Raw genomic sequence first — 20,867 nt, 5'->3', positions numbered from 1 at the left:
CTGTCTACCTGCTGCTGAAGCAGCCCAGTCCATGACGCCCTGCCTACTGCCTTCCAGCAGTGAGTACTCCCCACCCCACCACACACTGCTGCTTCCCCCGGAGCTCTGGACTAGAGACTGTTCTTGTGCAGTGTTGCGTCTTTCCCTCTTCGTCACCGATCAAGCCTGCCTAAGGACTGTTGCCAGTGCTGTGGTTTGTCTGCCTTAGGAGTGGAAGTTCGGGATTCGATTCCTGGTGGAGCCATACTCATCAGAACTGTTTCTCTGACCGCTACTATTGTCTTGACATTGTGTGGAATAAAGACTGTAAAATATATACTGGTGTCATTTGTGATACCCGTTACAGGTGGGGGATTGACAGTCTACAGTTCTTAGGGACTCTAGCTGCCCTGTGTTCTCTTTGATTTACCCATTTCATTTAAAATTTTTAACACTGGCCTGGTGTGTCAGGCCAATCAGCTTGCCAGGTTGCCGGGAATTCTCCCAGTGCTCCTGATGGCCAGTCTGGGTCTGATATTAAGAGCCAAGCATGGTGAGACTTTTGTATGTTGTGCCAGTAACCCTCAAGTGTGCAATTGTGAATCTGATCCAAATCTTACCCTATCATTATTCTAGTGACTTATTTTGCAGGTAAACCTAGTAACCCCTGCCCCCTAAAGGGAAAGATGAGCTGTTCTTTTGAACGTCTCTTCGACAGGAATGGAGCCATAACATCCAGCTCTCTTCAAAGAACCGTAATTCCCATCACTACTAACCAAACAGAACAGTGGGGGGGGGCCTTAAAGAGACGGGAGCTAAAACTGCCTGTTTCAGACAGAGACTGAACTGAGGGGCTGTGTAAAGGGTCAGTATAAGATAAGGGGTGTTTTGTTTTGTTTAACTGTAAGTCATGCAAAGATATTCCAGCAGAGCCCCAGATTAAAAATATAGACCTGGAAATGTGCAAAATGTCCCTTTAAGGTTTATAGTTTTGTCAAATGAAAGCACTTGATAAATGACATGCACTTTGTACCAATTATGTCTGAAAATCCATTTTAAAGCAACACTCTATTTGACTTAAACTTTGCCATTCCTTTTTACTTTTAATAGGCGGAATGAGTACATGTCTGGGTCTTCACATTTATAAAACTCCCACAAAGACAACTTTAAAAGGTCAGGTAATCTACTGCTTTCTCTTTCTGATATTTCAATAAAATAATGACCCAGGCACTTATGATTGTACAGACGCAGACCTGGTGGGAACAACTCATAAATCAATATCTATGAGTGGTCTAATTCCCTCATCAAACTCTCCAGTGCAAACAAAGTGTCAGGTAATGTATTATACATCAAGGATCAGGCACCATCAAAGAAACTAACTGCAGGAGAATTGAGAGAAGCGGTTTAATGGTATAGACAAATAGAGTTGGGTCAGTCTGGATGTATTTGGAAGGAGGAGGCTGTCTGGAGAGACAGGATTTAATGGTGATGTATTTGATGAAGCATGTCAAAGCTCTACACTGAAATAACATGCAACAGTAACATGCATACTCTCTACACAAGTAATGAAATCCAAATGTATCATACTGTATCACTCAGGCTTTATCTGTCTTGTTTTTAAGTTTGAGAGTACTACCTGTCTGCCTACATGCCTTAATCTGTCCATCCAGCTGACTCGCTTGCTGACTGACTGGGTCCATTTGTTTGTGTGTCCGTAACTGTATCAGCGGTACAGGACATAATGCACTTAAATGAACATAATGAGTCCATTATAGTCATTATAACATTCCTGCTCAGTTGCTATTTGTGCATTGGTGCTTATTTGATTTGTGAGCCCTAATACAGATCTGAGCAACACACTGTTAACTAGGACATTTCTGAAATAATTCGACTAAAGATGACAACTGAAGAACAGAGGGCCCATAGCATCCATTATACTAAATGGCATCTCCACTTAAAAAGAAAATGAATGATGCTATGTACCCTTAGATTAAAAAACAAACATTTCATAGACTGTTTTTCAAGAATAGTGCACTATAATGTATAATTTTAATGTATGTTTGTCTTGATGTATTTGAGTAAATGGATGTTTTCAATTAAAGGTTAGTCGGGCACAGATCTTTGACACTATTTGTTTTTCTACACTGACATTCTTTTGGGAGGCTGTTATACAGGATCATAAATTAAACAACACAGTCATTGAGAGGTTACAGCTTTCTACTGCTAATAAATACCGGTAACAATAAGGACTTCTTGTCTCAAGGTTTGCAGTAGTCTTGTCCATAAGTACTAAAAGACTTAAGTCTAGACAGAAGAGAATTTCTTCTTCTAGGGAGGATTTTCATTTCAATTTGGACTATAAAGTCAAGATGGAAATGTTTGAAGTCTTTCCTCAAGGTCTTTTGATGTATGTGTTAAGGTACTTTTACAGTCTAGTTAAAGCCAAAAAAAGAGATGAATGATGAGCTATGACAAAATAATCTTTGTAGGAATGTCTGTCACAGCTACACATCTTGAATGAGATCTTTTTTCACATCAGAGGTGAGGATTGATGGCTGGCCCTGAACTGTACATCACTTACATTCAGTCCATGCACATTAATAGACACTGATCCGACTCAAGTGCAGCAGCATGCGGGCAAATAATTCAGATTAGGGCAGAGGTGTTGTTGTTGCAGCTGAAATATAAGCTTGTCTAGTTAGGTGATAAAGGTAATTAAATACCAGAGACACAATATTTTTCTTGCAGTCCAACGGCCTTTAATAAATTACTAAAGTGTATGCACACTGGCTCCCTGAGCTCTGCAGCAAGAGGAACACCTTGAACAGCTCACACAAACACTTTATACTTTCAGCCTCCACTCAACACAACTGTCAACACAAGCACCTTGTGAATAGTCATTCCTCTATCTCTGTAGAAATATGTTTCCTGTAATATAATCAATGACATTTCCACCATTTATGGTGTCTTTCCTGTCTTGTACAACTTCCAGTTTTCGCATTTTGTTTCCCCTTTCTATCACTTCTTAGAATCGGGGTTGGCATTTGTCATGCAGTTCAGACACTCACTAAAAAATTTTTTTACGGTGATAAATGCTCAACTGTGGCTCAAATCTCACACCACTGAAGAGCTGTTTACCATGATGAGATACAGTTACATTGACCATGAGTTTTGTTGATGTTAACTGCCTTAACCCTGTTCTTTTTCCTTTTAACCCTCCTCCTCATCTTTCAATCATCACATGCTGACCAACTGGTGTGAAAACCTATATATATCTGAGAGGATATGGGATGAATAGAGAAAGGTGGTTGGAGAGATAAAAACACAATCTAACTCTACAGATGTGGACCACTGGGATAAGCCATCCATTGGCTGATACTCTCTCTCTCTTCCATCAATGTTTTCAATCAGAAACAACTACAAATAGTTGACTGACAGCCACATGCTAATTAAAGAAAGCTATAAAAATGTGAAGTGTACAAGATGATGGTAATTTGCCATATGCACTATATGGCACTGGCACTATATTTATCAAGGGTAATATGGAATAGCTCTCCTACACTGGCCATGGGGAGATACTGTAGGTCTGTCAAAGTGAGGCTAATGAAAGGGCAAAATGTTGGTGGGAAAGATGGAGGGTTAGTTGGTGGATGGAGGGAATGAGGGGGGTGTAATATACAAGGTCTGACGCCCTTGTGTCTCTTCACACTAGAGCACTTGTTAATGGCATAGATATGACAGCAAGTGTGCAGGGTTAAGTGGCCCATTGGACAACCTCCACTGATTCTGGAGGAACCAAACATAGTCTGAGTTTAAAGGCCGAGCAATTAGTCAGACTCTCAGTACTGGTTGGCCATTGGTTGGTGTGGTTGGCCACCACAGCACTTGTCACTCTTTTCAGGCACAAGGGGAAAAGACCTTTGTGTGGTACAAATCTCTATTTGAAAGAAGTTCTGCATTGATTATTGACAGTAATTGTTGCAGCTTTCTAGATAGAGCATGTTATCACAATTGCACCCCTGTGGTCTGGTTAGTGGTCCAAAACATGGATAATGAACAAAAGCTGATTGACTGGAGGTTGGCACATACTGTATGGACATCAACACCAAATATCCAGAAGACCAGAAGAACAATACTATGAACTTATTCTATTATCTGTAATAGAGCATTAGAAAGAATTGTATTGACAATAATATCTTGTGATACTTCAGTTTACAAAATCTAATTGACAAACTACCTTGATTTTATGTTATAGCCCAACCAATACTGGATTTTTGAAGCTAATGCTTATATCAATATTTGAGAGTTGGCTGATAAAGATGATTTCTTTACAATAAACACATGACCTAAACAATATTTTTTGTTAAGAATCCCTTAAATTTGTTTCTATGTGTGTGTACGATGTGTACCAAGCTGGGAATTTTACAGTTGAAAAATAAAGTTGTCAGTTCTCTACTTGACACATTACAGTATGCAAAAAGACACTGTTTCTAAATGCCATTAAACATATCTTTTTTAATTATGTACTGCAATTTCTTGACATATACACCTATATGCCTGCCCAGTCAATTTATTGGTCTTGCTCTATTTTATATCTGATGAAACAAACTTTTCTGACTGATATTTTTGACCCCGACATAAATAATGAAATGATGAGATCACAGCTATGAAACTTTTGTTAGGTTGCAATATGAATCTCTGTTGATTGGAGCCTTTTTATCCATTAGTAGGTCAGTCACACGTTTGTCCCGTGAGAATCCTTTAGGGTGTTTGACAGCATGTCACTGCCCAATGTAATATATCAAGCAGCTATTCAGTGCCAGCCTTTCTCTCCATAGGTATGCTACATGGCACCTGAGCAGTTGCTGCTCTATTTTTCTTTAACCTCCCTTATCTCTGCTATTGTTGAGCTATATCAAGTTCCAGAGTCAGGCTCTGTTTTGTCTCAGAGGAGAGGGCAAGAAAAGGGCAGACAAGGAGAGTGTATCTGTTTGTGGCGGACAAGGAAATGGTAGGCAAGGAGGTCGTTTTCTGCAATTTGGGGACAAGGAAAGGGCAGGCAGGAAGACAGTGAGAATGAGAGACAAGCAGACAAGGACATCGTCTGGTAGGAGAGTACAGGCGAAGGGCATGCAGAGGAGACACTGTCTGAGCGGAGAGGACAAGGGAAGGGCAGTCTGTTGTATGATAGTGACATTTCCAGTATAAAATACACAGAGCATTAAAAGAAAGGTCAGGAAATGTGGTGAGGCAAATGTGACGAGGGAGAGGAAGAAACAGGAGAGCAATCAAAGAGACAACAATGAATCAAAGTAATGGGAGCAGTAAGACGATAAAATAGACAGTGCCCAAAAGTCACTGATACATGAAAAAAATAATGATCTATCCTTTGACATCATGTCATTCTGCAAATGTGCAAAAGCAGTACCAACTAATGTCTAAAATTACAATGTAAGATTTTAACTGGTGAATTATGGACGAGGCAGACAAGGTCATACATCAAAAACTATATTCAGTGCCTACTGTATGTGTTTTTACACAAGACCGCACCCCACCAACTGTTCTGTGTCCTGAGTGTGTATTTCAGGATCCTATTTGTGCACAACGACACAGATTAAATGGTGTTTTAAATTATATTGTATGATAGAGGTCATTCTCCCCGGTGTGCCTACATGTTTCATTGTCTGATCACTATCACTCTACGAGGCAGAACTTCATTCAGTGAGTGAAAATGTACCTAAATGGTACTATATGGATATTTGTGTGAATTTTGTGTTTTTCATTCTCCCCTTTTGTGGTTGTACATGTGTCTTACCAATGACCAAACAAGCTAAATACAAAAGTTCTGGTGCCAATTAAAAAGATAACTGTAAAATAGCTCACACAACAGGTCTTCATAACCCTTCATAAAAGAAAAAAAAAACAACCTGGCCCCCTATATCTGCCATCATAATGATGTTACATCGCCATGACAACAATGTGCGTCTTTCCATAGTGTCCAGTTATCTCCATGGTAACTGTCTCCAGCTGAAAATTCTGGCGCCGAACGAAAAATGGGTTAAGATGACGGACTCATAAAAAAAAACAAAAAACCACAAGGACAACTCGAGTCCACTCATTAACAGAGAGAAGGGGTGTGGCACGCAGCTTTAAAGTCAGAATTACTCGCTTGGAATTCAGGCGGTCTCCCAGACACGTCGTCACGCATCCATTTATAAACAAATACGTCAGCTTCGGGTGAAAATTGTCGCTAATTCAATGGCTTTTGTTACCTGTGTATGTTGCGCCCCGACAACAAAGATCGACACTCACTAACGCACTGACCAACCTCTCCATTATGATGTAAACGCACAGCATACATGGCACTGCTTTCAGGTATCACGCATTGCCAGCTCTCAACAACAGCCTCAGAATAAACAATTGGCACTATATAATTCAACACCCGATGTGTGACGTCTGCGCATTCATCCACTTTTGCGTCTCTCAACCTGTGGATCATCAGACGGAGCAGAAAAGCGAGCCATCACCCGTTTTGTGATTTTTTCCCCCCTCTCAGTGAAGGCAAATAAGCGTTTATAATAACAGCAGTGACATCATACACGACATTTGATGTTTGATTTTCAACTAACTGTGGCAGGGCTTATAATGACTAATCGTGTCAGACACAGTGAATTGGTCACGTTTCTCAAAGGCTGAAGATCCGTATTTGCATTTTTTTTCCAGTGAAGGTTATAGTGATCAGTGCTGGTAGACACACCCTCATGGTATATTACACCAAACAAATAGCGTTGTTAATGCTATTTCTACTGGTTAGTAAGATGTAGCTAATATTAAAACTTTGAGTGATTCACTGACAATACTGCGAATTAAATGATTTATTTACACTGGACTGATGACAGAATCAGAATAAACAACCAAAAATAAATTATGAGAAAATCCAAGTCTTCCTATCCATCTTTTATGCTCAGTAAGACCTAAAATTGACTCTCATTTTCTGGCATAATAATAATAATAATAATAATAATAATAATGATAATGATAATAATATCTGATACACACAAAAATGCTGCTTATCAACTTACCTCTTGTTCCTCCAGCTGACCGTTGGCCAACAAACTGTTATCCACCCACAAAAAAAATCAATCAGCTTGTCTCACAAGGCTTTTGTTCCAAATATTCTCATCTGTCAATATGTGCACTGCTCACATCTATTTGTCCTGGAAAAAAAAAGAGATGTGATGGATAACAATGTGGCTCCTGGAGTGACTGCCTTATTCAGTGCGATGAACCCTATCTCTGTCTCTCTCTCCCTCTCTCTCCCTCTCTCTCTCACACACACACACACACACACACACGCACGCCCATCATTGACCCTCCAGCGTTATGTGTGCCAGCCTCATGTGTGATTGACACCTTGTGAAGGTCTTGTGGTCAGGCTTCATCATATGTTTAATTCACTTCATAATGAGAGCCTGGACCAATTATTTTCCTTCACATTTATTTGACTTATCCAGTGATTCCCACACATTAGACAAATATAAAAAAATCTCTTAGACAACATAACCATTGCACATAAATATGACCCACAGAGAACATAATTGCCATACAATTTGAGAAGAACACATTCAGAAAAAAATTCACAGTGTGAGTACAAGGAGAGGTTTAGGTGCACACATGGCCGGATTAACCTCCTATGGGACCCTAGGGAAAAAGTTTGTTGTTGGGCCCCTATTGCCCCCCACTAGCTGAATTGATTAGGTGATTTATCGATTAGTCCATTGACATAAAATCAATTGGCAACAATTTTGACAGTTGATTAATAATTGAAGTCATTACTCTTTAAGCAAAAATGCCAAAGAATTCACTCATACCAGTGTCTCAAATGTAATGGATGTAAAATAGTTTTCCCAGGTTTTCATGATTGTGAAGTCATGACCTTTAGGTTTTTGAATGTTGGCCAGACAAAACAAGTAATTTGAATATGTTGACTTGCATTTAAGGGAATAATGATGGGCATTTTTCACTATTTTATACACTGAACAACCAAATGATTATTAAAGAAAATCAGTGTCAGACCTATTAATAATGAAAATAACTGTTGCTTGCAGCCTTACGATGGAATAATACTACTTTGCCCTAGATTTTCTGTGTGCAATTTGATACAACAAATGAGCACAATATGAACTAAAACAATGAACGTCTTAAAACTAGATTTTGGCACAAATCCCTTAAGACCAGGGCCACAGGATGGACAACCTGTCATAGCTGATATTGTACTTAAGTGGTGCAAATTTCTTATAAAGAGTGGGTAATCCTGCCTTGGGTGCAAATACAGAGTGCCAGCTCAATCAGGGTGTCTGGGGCCACACTGCTAGTAAAGTGTCCTTTTTTATTCTAATATAGTCAACATGGGAAAGCCTGAGATGTGTCCCTGAGGAAAAAAAACACACCTCTACAATCATAGATCATCTTTAAGGAGCTTCACTCTCCAACCACTTCTATAAGAATATTAAGGAGATCACAGCAGAGTGGACTATGTTGCATTTGCACAGACCACATGAGAGAAGGGCCAGCCATCTTTAAAACTCACTTTACATGAAAGTAAACATAAATATACTGTATTACTGAGACAACAAGAGACAGAGGAATAAAATCAAGAATGCAAGACTGAAATCAGTGCATCAATTAATGTGTATCAATAATCAGGTTCAGGTAAAACACTTAAACAGCCTTGTAACAAAGGTTGCAAACATGGATGAGTATAGATAATGCAGAACACCAAGACAGAAATCATGTGTTAAAAATGTGGCATGATACTTCATCTCCAAGCCAGCATACAACCTTTTATCCCTCTGTTTTTTCTGTCTACAGTATCTCCTCACTAATTCATTCTTTTACTGCATGTGTGAATCCATCCATCTCTCAAAGACGACTTCATAGTGCAGGGTTCATTGGGGAAGGGGGAAAGCAGACCACCAGCAGGAGACAAAGTGACATCATGGCCTCTCTTGCTGCAGGAGGCACAGGAGGAGTAAAAATGGTGAAATCCTGTGGCTCAAATCTAAATGCATCCTAATACTGTAATTGCCCTCCTACTAGTCATTCAGTTTTTACCATAGATCCATTCTTACCTGCATATTGCTATAGATCCAGGGCAAGACGCTACTGACTTTGGTGTAAACACCTGGCTTGTTTTTTTCACCACAGCCAGTTCCCCAGCTGGTGATCCCTGCCACGAACCAACGGTTCTCTGTCTGACAAACCAAAGGTCCACCACTGTCACCCTGGGAAACACAGTTTATACTTAGTTAACAGAAGTTTTCCTCCAAAGTTCACTACAGCACAAAGTGCACTCAAAAGCATGAAATCTGTGTGATGAATGTAATCTGATTACTGGGCAGCTGCCCTAATACTGACTGCTCACCTGACAGGAATCTTTGCCTCCATTCAGGTCCCCAGCACAGAGCATGTTCTTGGTCACAAGGCCTCCATACACACGGGGGCTGTTACACACTTGTGTATCAATGATGTCCACAACCACCTCCATCAGATCCTTGGAGACAGTGCCTGCATTGGAGAAAAACAATAGGCTCATTTATTTTTCGAACAAAGATCTAAATTGTGATAAAATATTGCCTTGACAAAAATAAACTTTAGAGAGAGCTTAAAAATTAGATTAGCTATTGATTTATATATGCACAGCTATGGCAACAGCTGGTCCACTGTCATTTCTCCTTTCTTTAATCTCTGACTTATTTGATTAATCTTGGTGTTGTGCGTTCTTATTTCCCCTGCAGTTCAAGACCTGTCAACCAGCCATCAATATTGAGTTACATGCATCTTCCTCATTCACTATCAGCCTCAATATATACAGGACAGACATCAGTCAATGTCTGACATCATCCATGCTGCTTTACCAGCAGGCATGTAGCTAGTTTCAAACTAGTGATTTACTAAATCAGGTTGCATCATTAAAACATAAGAAATGTATTAGCTTGAAGACTTTAATAATGTGAAATCAGTAAAGCAGCCGAAACAAAAGAATCATCTAGGTAAACAGGAAGTCACTGTAGCATCACAGATACTTTTAGAGGGTTTTAGAGGGGTGAATGATAAATTGAACTTAATTGGGGGTTAAATGGGGGTATGATTTTGTTGCATGCCAGGAGAAATGTGTATTTTTAGCATTTATATATTCATGCACTTTAGGATGAGTGGGAAATGTCTGACTAGCTGATATTATTTGGTCATCTAGTCTAATGTTATTCGAATAATATTTTGTAATTTAAGGTAATTTAATGTTATTTTTGTGAAATGTAATTCAACATCTCCCCATTTTTTACATTATTATCAAACAGCATTTCATCAAGTGTCAGGTCAGATATGTCAACCATATTCTATATTACTGCATTTACTCTTAACTTTAAGCAGCTTGTAGCAAACAACTGTTTTGTTAGTTGGTTCAATTAGCTTCACAACAGTTACACCTGGCAGTCACTAGTTAAATAACAAAATATTTTATAACTAATCTCTATGTAACTTCTGTGTGGTGCATCCAGTTTAATTAAGTGATGTGTAAATGCCCACTTACATTATAACTAGGCTAAGTCTGAATTTACAAAGAGGTGGGGCAGCCACCTCCTGTTAACTCCTGCTTGACTGCCATAGCATCTCTGTCTCAGCCTCATCTGTCAAACAGTGACCACATATTCTGTTTTCTATTGATTGCCATGATTTTTTTGTGTCGTCCTTTTTTGATTGCCAATTTGTGGTCACTTAGCCTGTACTTGGTTAGGATCTGTCTCTGCCTTCTGTCTCTGACAGTGGAAAGATATTCTTCCAATTCGTAATCTCTTTTTAGGGCCAGATAATACTCTAATCTACTTTGGCTTTTAGTTCTTTCTTTCAAATGTTCCAGATAAGTTTCTTTAAATTAAATTATTATTTTGGTTTACTCTGGCTTTTGACCTTGTAAATGACACCCTGATGCAGATCTCACCTATCCTCTCTATATGTATTGTGACACTCATAGTGTACTGGGTTGCTCCTCATTCAAGCTTACCTGATCCTGCCTCAGTGGTGCCAAAGCCTGAGGTCCAGCATTTGGTGCCATGGGAAAATCGCTGGTCAAAAGCTGGCAGACAAGCTGGTTGAACTTTATCTGGATAAAACACAAAAACATATAGACTTTTGCAACCAAAACAACAATTTTATGTTCTCAAAGGGATGGTACTGTAGGCAGATGCACACACACACACACACACACACACACACACACACACACACACACACACTGGGCTGGGCAAATCAGATTATGAGAATGAACGTAGAGTCAGCACAGAATTTAAAAGCTCAGACTCCTCAACAAGAAACGTATTACTATGACAGTCACTGTCCTGCTAGTATGCATTTACCCTGTAGACACCATGTTACGTTTTTGTTAGTGTGTTATTAAAAAATCATACATGAATGTACAGACTGTCCCTGTGTGATGACCAAATTCAGCTCTTAGATTCAGGTATTAAAAATGAATAATATGTCTTTTGAGTTATGTAGATTAATATAAAATAGCCACTCTATTCACTACTTACACATGTATAGCTTTTGTTGCACCATTTGACCAAATTATGACTGCATCCTCTGTTATGAAAGTAGGATAAACATCAACATTATTTTAACAAAGTGAAGGTGTGACCTACCATTAAAAAGAACTGGAGATGTAAGTTTGAGCAGAGCAACATCTTGGTCATTAGTCTTAGTGTTGTAGTTCTCATTGAGTATGATCCTCTTAACCATGTAGGGCTGAGGTAGTCTGTCCAGAGATACCGCTCCAGCATAAACTTTCCAGTACTCTGCTGAGAGGGTAAAGGTGTTGCTTCTGCAACACAGAAAGAGACTACTCAGCGGAAAGCATGGACTCATTGAATTGAAATCGGTGCTTATATTTCCAGCACAGAAGACTTTCTTCACATTGTAACTTAGAAACACATCAGTTCAGCATTGTAGAATGCAGTACAAGCTGAACAATGTGAATTTCTACTAATACAGTGTATGAATACTGTGCCACGAATGAACAAAAAACATGAATCCTCAAGTGTGAAAAAATATGCCAAGACACATTTCCGATGTTAGACATTCACCTTGGGAAGCAGTGGGCAGCAGTCAGCACAAAATCAGGGGAGATCAGGACTCCTCCGCAGACATGGGATCCTCTGAAGTGGAGCGACAATTGCCAAGGCCACTGACCCAACTTAGCTACGCTGCCCCCTATGATCCGAGATGTAGACTGCTGCCGACCGCAGTCTGGGAATGAGAGACATTGTGAGATACTGTGCAATACAAAAGAAACAGTGAAAACATCTTTTGTACAGAACAGGGCAAATATACAATATAATCGTTTATTGATTTTCAGTGAAATCAGATGGTGTTAGAATGATCATATTGTGTTATTGCTTATACAAAACTGTTTTCCAAATCAAACAAATGAGTTAATGACTGTTTTGTACATGTGAGGAGTTTTACATAATTCGGTCATAGTATATAGTATAATTGATCGTAATATGGATGTAGAATATATAAAGTGTGTATGTGCACCCCACAAAGAAACACCAAGCCCAACACATTAGGGAGCGATGATAATAACTGAATCAGAGCCAACAGGTGGATGCTTGGGGTAATGAAATGCAACAATATGAAAAGCAGCAGCAGTAGTAACATGCCAGCATAGCTTACAGGTAAATGTTGAGGCAACAAGCATGGAGTGGGCAAAAGAGTGAGCAGAGCACTGACAGCTTAGGTAAACTACCAAGATTGAAAGGGTGCATTGGATATATGTTGCAGTGCCCGAAGTATTATGTAAGTGTAGCAATAAAGTTGACTGAACTAGCTTGCATGTTTGACATATTGTGGTATATATCATTGTTTGAAAAATTCAACCAGAATCAAGATTCAAAGACGGTAAGTACTGATTTCAGCTAATTTCAGTGATCAGCATCAAATGACATGGTTCAAATCCTCATGTTTTGTTGTTGTGGTGGGTGTGCAGTCATGGGTATTTGTGTTTGTGACATAAAAAGAGAAGGAAGAGGGAGCTCATATGTAACTGTGTGTGGCACATGAGTGTAGTAACAGATGGAGGCTCCTTACCCACACACTGCAGGGACACGGTCTCCTGGTCTGGACAGGAAGAACTACGTAGTGCCACAGTGAGAAAAACATGTCAGCCAACATGAGTACATACATCAGTGTGCACCTTACCACTGTTTTTGTAGTATTCTAAGCATATAAAAAGAAGAGGTTAAGTTGAACAGTATTTCATGTTGTGAGTTATATTTTTCTAATACACTGAGATTAAAAAGATCATAGATTATGTGTGACTGAGCTCTGTATTAACAGGGGGAATAAGGGATTAAAATATTTACCTGACTTTGACCACACTCTGGATAGATGAAGATGGTCTGCTGGTCAATGTTAGACCAATAGACTCCTGAGATTTAATCGCTTTGGTGACATAGGACCTGGAGATAGAGAGAAAGGCCGCTCAGGAAGCAGAAGAGACACACTTGCACATATAGAGACCATTTTGTCGAAAACCATGCTTGACTGGGTCTGGAAATTCATTCTGGTTCTGTCACACTGAGACACCTCAGAGAGACCCATGGAGAATCAATTCCACTTCTAACACACAGCAGCAGGTGAGGAGAAATTAGATGGATCTCAGTGGGTAAATTGTGAGTCGGAGACAGAAGCCCACATGTTCTTTAGCTGCTGTTGAAACTGGCTCTGGCAAAATGACTAGCTAAATCATTCCTTTATGAAGCCAGAATGATGATGGGGAGTGGTAATACATGTCTTCAAAAGGGTTTTCTGCTCTGACAGCATTTATGTCTGTTGTTAACTGAGTAAATAAAATAAAATAACTTAAGCTGGTGATTCTTTACCTCCTGAAACCTAGCTGTGCGCAGGTCTGGTCGGCATAGCTCTGGTCCCAGCCCTTGTAGCACACTGGTAGAAATCGTCCATCTTCAGCTGTCCTGACTTGCAGACCGCCGCCACCGCTGAACCTCACTGGGGAACAGAGAGCAAGAGAAGAAGGCTTAGTTTGCATGTTTTTAGTGGGTTCAGTAAGATATTTTACATAATATGCTTGTCTTCAACCTGTGTGCAGCTACAAACAATTAATGTAAACCAAAAATCAAACACTAAAAATAAATTAAAGCTTCACTTAGAAAGCAAATTCAAGCATGCTGTCATGGAAGCACTTTGTGCTTTAAAATTATTATATGAATAAAATTGTTGTTATTTTTACCAGTTTAATTAGCAGTAGAAATTTTCTTGTTAATCTACACTACCTATTATCCCCATTACCAAACCTATGTATGAGAACTCAGCCTGTTTTCTGTTGTGAGGGTTACATCCTTTGAGCTGTCAAGTGTCCACCCATCCTTCCACACCATCTGTCCTTCTGTTAGTCTGATTAAGGTCTGTGTGTGTATGTGTTTGTGTGTGTGTGTGTGTGTGTGTGTGTGTGTGTGTGTGTGTGTGTGTGTGTGTGTGTGTGTGTGTGTGTGTGTGTATGACTTAAGTTACTTTCGGGGCTTGTGCAATTTGGGACAAAAGCCGTTTCCCCAATTGGTAAAACGCTGATTTTTGAGTCAGTGGTTAAGGTTAGGGTGTGTGTGTGTGTGTGTGTGTGTGTGTGTGTGTGTGTGTGTGTGTGTGTGTGTGTGTGTGTGTGTGTGTGTGTGTGTGTGTGTGTGTGTGCTTACTCACCACACTTTGTTTCGTCAGAGCCCAGTTGGCAGTCTCTGATCCCATCACATTGGACAGTGTTGTTGGGGCAGGTGTCATACTTTGGCAAAGGCTGATTTTCATTTCTGTGATCATTGTCCTCGTTACCATAGAGGATCACTGCCGTTGCCGCCCTTGTGCCATAACGCACTGCCATTTGGGGAAGAGTGGATAGTAATGAGTGGCAGGAATGATATAGCGAACCATGGTTATTATAGTTAGTCAAAACTAAATCTAAACAATAAAATAAAAACAATAAAAACCTACTTGCATGAATACATCACCTCTTCCTCACTCACTTGATGAAAATCCACTATTTTAAATGATTTGACAACATATTTCAATAATTACATACTCTTTTAACTCATTCACATCCCAAGGTGATCCAATTCCCATACATTTTCTTTTCTATTCTAGCACTGAACAAATGTAACAGCTCAAACTAAATTAAAACTGCAGTAAAATTACTGACATGTGCACATTACATGCACCGTTTATATTGATTATACTGTGAACATTTTGCACAATCCCAGACAATATCTTGTACAGTATTTCTGTAATTTGTGGTTATTGTATTTTCTCCTACTTTGTAATATAAATAAAAATAAAAAATCTGGTGACCCTTTATTTCCCTGATTTAGTAGTATATAAATAAATAAATGAATGAATAAACTATAATGTAGTTGTAAACAGATAGTGACATTTCTCTAACAATATAATAGTTGTAATCATATAGAACAATTTTATATTGATATTAAATATTATGTTTTTTATTATGTTTATTAATTGCATTTACTATGTATACTTATTACATTGATCAATGGAGTGCTTTTTAAAATTATATGTATTAAGTTCTTTTTTATATATAAATACAATAGGTTAAAAAGATAAAGCAATGCTAAATGTGGAAGAGAATGCTAGAAGAGGATTGGTTGCCATTTCCCAAAATGTCAAATGTAGTTCTGAATTGCTTATTACTGCTCAATAAAGCATAAAATGATTAGGTAATAAAGCCATTTGTTCCAACTTACAAACCCTTTTTAAAGGTATGCCTTATTACAACATGTTACCAAAATGCATGCAAATTGACTATAGCTCATGAGAAGCACAAGGGCAATAGAAACACTGTGACTAACATATACTTTGCATGCACTTACAATAGTTTTGAATAAATTAGAGCAGCAAATGAATATTAATGACAATGTTTGGTAATCTGTATGATCTGTATACCTCCAAGCCAGATGGCCAGAGCCAGCAAACCAAGCACCAGTAAGATTCCCCCTGATCCTCCGTAACACTGTGCATTATTCTCACAGCATCTCTTCCTCTTGGGGGCTGTACAGAGACACAGAAAACAAACACATTAAATATTCTTGAAGTGACTCCATTTGTTCTGTCTGTACACCTTGTATTCATTGTAGTTTCAGGACAATATGGATTCATGCTGCAACTACACTCACGTATTGAACGTGGGACTTGGGGAACTACCACAGGTGGCGGGTACTGGGGAATGTAATGCGGCTGTGTGGGGGGTGTCAGGCCTGGACCATACACCACCTCCTCATAGGACTTGAGGGGGGGCAGTGTGTGCACGGCAACAGAGTAGTAAGGAGGAGGGGGCTCGTTCTGAGGAAAAGATAGAGGAAAAGTAAATAACAGAAAGCAAAAGGTTGTTAAATACACAGACATTTCTAAGTGTAATAATTCTTTACTGTTTCATCAATTACCCTTGGAAACAACACACCATCCTATATCTAATAAGAATAAAACAAGTAGATAAACAGACAATAGTTAAGCAAATACCTTGCATGTTTGTGGTTGCCAAGACAAAGCACGTAACGCATTGTCCTCCATGTGACCCTCACATTATTATCAAGTCTATGTTTAAGTCCACACCCAGGTAACAACCTTATGCACAAAGACTCAAGTGATGTATCCTGGCAACTGTGACTAAAAGATCAGGTTTTCTGCTGTTCATTTCCTCATTTTTCTATTCATGCTATCTCCTCTGCCCTTTTTGATTCACAGCTCCCAGTAGCCAGGATTTCAGACAAAGGATTTTATCAGTACTTGAATTTTTTGGGGATAGGTAGGTTAACATCCACTAACAAATGAGAAGTAACAGGGAGAACGAAGGTGACTGAAACAATGAGGTAACAGTGCTTTTAACCCACTGGCTGAAGCTCTACCATCAGTTTAATGTGGATGGCTCATGGTAAACAGATACTGTAGGTCACATAGGTTAGTCAGACTTTTCCCCTGTTAAAACAATAACTTCTAAGTTTGCTTGTGATTCATATCTGCCTCTGTGTATATCTTTTTTCTACCACAATGATTGCAACTTTTCAAAGTGTATTCCATGTTTCATGGTTTAAATGATTTTCACTTCCTGCTTCCTGGAATGAGATTTAAGTTTAGCTACTGTAAACTGTGTTGTTGTCATAAGATAGATTAATAGGAAAGGTAAAAGAGTCAGTCAGTGACTGAGTAATATTGAGTTAACACATTTGCTAATTTTTTATAGCACTATGCAGCTGCTATGTGGGTTTTGCTAAGTTTTTTGATCTGTGCAATGCAACTCGGAAAGATTAAAGCAGAGATATAAATGTTCCCGAATGCAGCTTGTTATCTGACTAAACTTGTTTGAGCTCAATGTGACCTGATCACTTATTTGTAGTGTCACCTCTGCATTTACAGAAAGTGATCCAATACTGTCATTAGGTTCAGATTTAATGCACGGGAGCCAGATTTTTTTTGTGATCAAGTTTTGTTATAGGCCAGAATTAATACAATCAGAAGCTCTATTGCAAAAGTTTTGATGGTGTTACCGTGAAATGTACTGACAGAATTAGGGTAAACTAGGTAGGTAAATTAGGGAGTTCAATTAGGCTTTATGAATCTGTCTGTAGTGCAGAGAAAGCTAAGATTTAGTTCCCAACAGCCAGTAACCATGGCTTCTCCATAGCTGTTGTGACTCTTCTTCATTCATCACTGGGGTCACACCTTCATAAACTAGGAGAATCCTTAGTCAAAAAAAGAAAGGAATTAATCTGTGGTGGTGGCACTGAGTGGTTTGCGGGGAGACCTGCTGACAAAAGTGTTTCATAAGACCAGTTCTATTGCATGCCGGTCAAGTTTCAAAATTCGCCTATAGGCACCCTACTTAACTGAAGTGAAATGACTGAGCCGAAATAGGTGGAGGACTAGGTTCATCATATTTCCCAAAAGAGTACACATGGATCATCTTGCATAGTTTGCCTGTCGGCCATTATCATGGAAAAATACTGTAAAATTAAAAGATTAGGGGTTCACATGACTTTTGAAAGGTCAATTTTTCACTCAAACAACAACTATAATCATATGAAGTTACAAAGATGTGTGACATAAAATGGGAAACAGAAGTGTCCTCTTATGTTTTTCCCAAACTGTTGGGGTGAAAATAAATCAAAGTAGACACAAATCAGGCCGCTGCATTTCTGTCGGACATGTGATGATCTGAACTTATTTGCAACCAAAACCCATTTTAACTCTTGTAGTATACAGAATACAGAGACATTCAAAAATTTGAATATCAAATTATTTGCTGTGTATTTAATACATTATCTGCTTGTCATTAGTGAGGTCAAGTTGTGACTGTGATGTTGTCACAAGATAGATTGATAGGAAAAGTCAAGGAGTCAGTCAGTTCTGTGTAAAATCGAGCTAACACATTTGCTACATTTTTATAGTGCTGTGCAGCTGTTATGTGGGCTTTGCTAAAATCATAAGTTTGTATGTTTAATATCTGTACAATATACAATACATTTTATCCTTATACTCTCATGTGTATATGTTACAATTGGTGATATAAGTACAGAATAGATAGAGGCAACAGTGCTGATTTACAATTTTTCAGATAAACTGAGGGAGAAAGTGTTCTTTTATGGGTTCTCCTACCTTTTCAGCTAAATAAACAATTTAATAAACACTTTAAAAACCCATTGAATTGCCTGAAAAACTCATTGTCACAAAGTTAAAAACTGGGCTTTTTGTACAGGGATGTATACACTACAGAAAAACAGAGATACAATGTTTGATAAAGTGTTATAAAGAGTTTCAAGCAAAGTGTAAAAGTGATACCCTATAGAAAGTAATGACAGAAACCCTTAATAACAACAGCTTACTTAGGGAAAACCTATAACTCCCTTCCTACCTGCTGTTTGGCAGGTAAATTGAAACGTCTTATGTAAACCAATGGCCTGTAATCAACAGCACTCTTCAGCCTTCTGGACACACAGGTTTTACAGATAACACAACACACTGAAACTTGTACAGAGCGAACAGGGAGCAGACAAACTCAACAGGAACCATCATTCAGAGTCAGAGTGACAGGTACAGTTTGAGTATTTTTTGGAGGAAAGAGGAAAGTAGAAGCAGAGGGCACACTGTTGCAACAAGAAGGGGTTTTACCCTATAACAAAGCAGGAAAAGGATAAATGGAGAACTTACCGGGTCATACTTTGCCATCGTACTTAGGGCAGCACAGAGTGGAGAGTGGAGGTGAGAGCAGGTGGAGCTTTTTCACATCCAGGTGTTTCCTCAGTCACACAGCAGTGGTTAGAGCATGGTGGTGCCACATTAAACACCTCTCCTATCCTCTCTCTTTTCTTTTCTTCTCCTTAAACTCTGCTGTGCATTTGTTACTGACCTTCATTTGAGCATTCTCAGGTAGGTCTGCCTTCCCCCTCCCTCCTAACACCTCCCACCTCCAGCCTCATTCTCTCAATCCTTTATTCTTCTTCTCACAGTGACGGGCGTGTCCAGTGCACCAGTTTCCCACCTGCCAGACCGGTTTCGTGGAAGCCTGAGACAGTCAAAGCTTGTTTGACAGTATGAAGCTGCATTACAGCTCAAATGACTCCAGCTGAGCTGTCAGGGCCCTGAACCAAAATGGCTTCCTCTCCACAGACTCCAAGAGAAAAAGAAGAAAAGGCTGAGACTGAATGTTTTTCACACACAATGAAAAGCTCCCTTATTTCATTTTAATGCAGGATGTTTTATCTGTAAAAGTTGTATTATGCACACATACGCTGATAGACAGTTCAAGGAAATGTTCAAGAAAGAAAAGAATTCTGTGAGGAAATTAAGTTAATGACTAACATGTGTGCAAATTTGTAAATGTAACTCTATTGTTTGAAAGGTTCCCTCACTCATATTGGTGGTACTGTATGTGAGTTTTCATTAACCTCTTGAACACTTGCTGTCTTTGAATTTCAGGCTTCAACACAACATCTTTGCTCTTCCTAAAATGTGATCTTTCTGATCTCAGATTTTTTGGAAACTTTTGGAGCCACCACTGGGGTCACTTTTACATTTACTTTCCAAATGATCTCTAGTTCCTCTTTCAGTCCCTTGTGTCTCACCACTGCTCCCTCTTGCAAATATCACTGCTGTTGTTGTCTGTTCCTTGACCAATAACAAAATGTGTGAACGATCTGTCTCTGTGGAATTCCCTCAAGGGCTGTCCTTTGCTGCGTCTCCCTTTGCACACTTCCACCGATTCAGTTTTGCTTCTCAGTGTATGCTGTTCCTGCATCTTTCACCCTGACACACTGGACTGTCCCTGAGACATCTCAGCTCACCAGTGAAGTGTGATGAGGTGGAGCCCTGCCTCTATAAACCTGGTGAAAATTTAAATGCTCTTTGCCACTAGTTTAATTTGCTGCCATCAGGACACCAGATATATGAAGTCTTTTATTGCTTCAGCTATTGGCTTTTTAAACAAATGAGCTTTGGACTGTTTCCAACTATAGATGCGACAGGGTGTACCCTGCTTTCTGTAGATTATGACAATTAGTTACCTTGTGGTGAACCTGTGTATTTATTCATTTATGTTTTGTACTGATTCTTGCTTTTATTCATTGCTGTATTAAAAAAAACTGCCTAAACTGCCTCTTGGGGACATTAAAGCTCTACTCTAAACATCTGGTGTTGTGTTTTAGCAATATACAGAACATAGTTATGAATATAGGGCACAGTAGTCTTGTGGTTTTAGACACATACCACATAACCACCCAATTTGAAGCTGCCAAAGGAACTTTGTGGTACATCATCACTCT

At 39.1% G+C, this 20,867-nt stretch overlaps 1 protein-coding gene across 1 annotated transcript; it reads right to left on the bottom strand.

The window, feature by feature from the left end:
* Positions 1-7,484: 7,484 nt before the first annotated feature.
* On the bottom strand, positions 7,485-19,408 carry tmprss13a (transmembrane serine protease 13a). The gene is made up of 13 exons (XM_042414712.1): positions 19,258-19,408; positions 16,230-16,395; positions 16,000-16,104; positions 14,752-14,919; positions 13,920-14,046; positions 13,401-13,496; positions 13,126-13,169; positions 12,120-12,282; positions 11,679-11,857; positions 11,042-11,140; positions 9,404-9,546; positions 9,111-9,263; positions 7,485-8,990 (listed from the first exon to the last, which is right to left on the bottom strand). The coding sequence occupies exons 1-13, from the start codon at positions 19,273-19,275 to the stop codon at positions 8,976-8,978; spliced, it is 1,476 nt and encodes a 491-aa protein (XP_042270646.1). The 5' UTR covers positions 19,276-19,408; the 3' UTR covers positions 7,485-8,975.
* Positions 19,409-20,867: the final 1,459 nt, after the last annotated feature.

The sequence above is a fragment of the Thunnus maccoyii genome, chromosome 6 (assembly GCF_910596095.1).
Source record: "Thunnus maccoyii chromosome 6, fThuMac1.1, whole genome shotgun sequence".
NCBI lineage: Eukaryota > Metazoa > Chordata > Actinopteri > Scombriformes > Scombridae > Thunnus > Thunnus maccoyii.
The sequence above is the reverse complement of the archived record's forward strand: the minus strand, read 5'-3'. Positions and strand labels throughout refer to the sequence as shown.

What these genes read in the sequence shown, in the direction of transcription:
- tmprss13a (XM_042414712.1), bottom strand. An exon ending in GCACAGCTAGGTTTCAGGAG is followed by an intron (nt 13,497 to 13,919) that starts GTAAAGAATCAC and finishes CTCTATCTCCAG; the next exon opens with GTCCTATGTCACCAAAGCGA. An exon ending in CAGAGTGTGGTCAAAGTCAG is followed by an intron (nt 13,170 to 13,400) that starts GTAAATATTTTA and finishes GGCACTACGTAG; the next exon opens with TTCTTCCTGTCCAGACCAGG.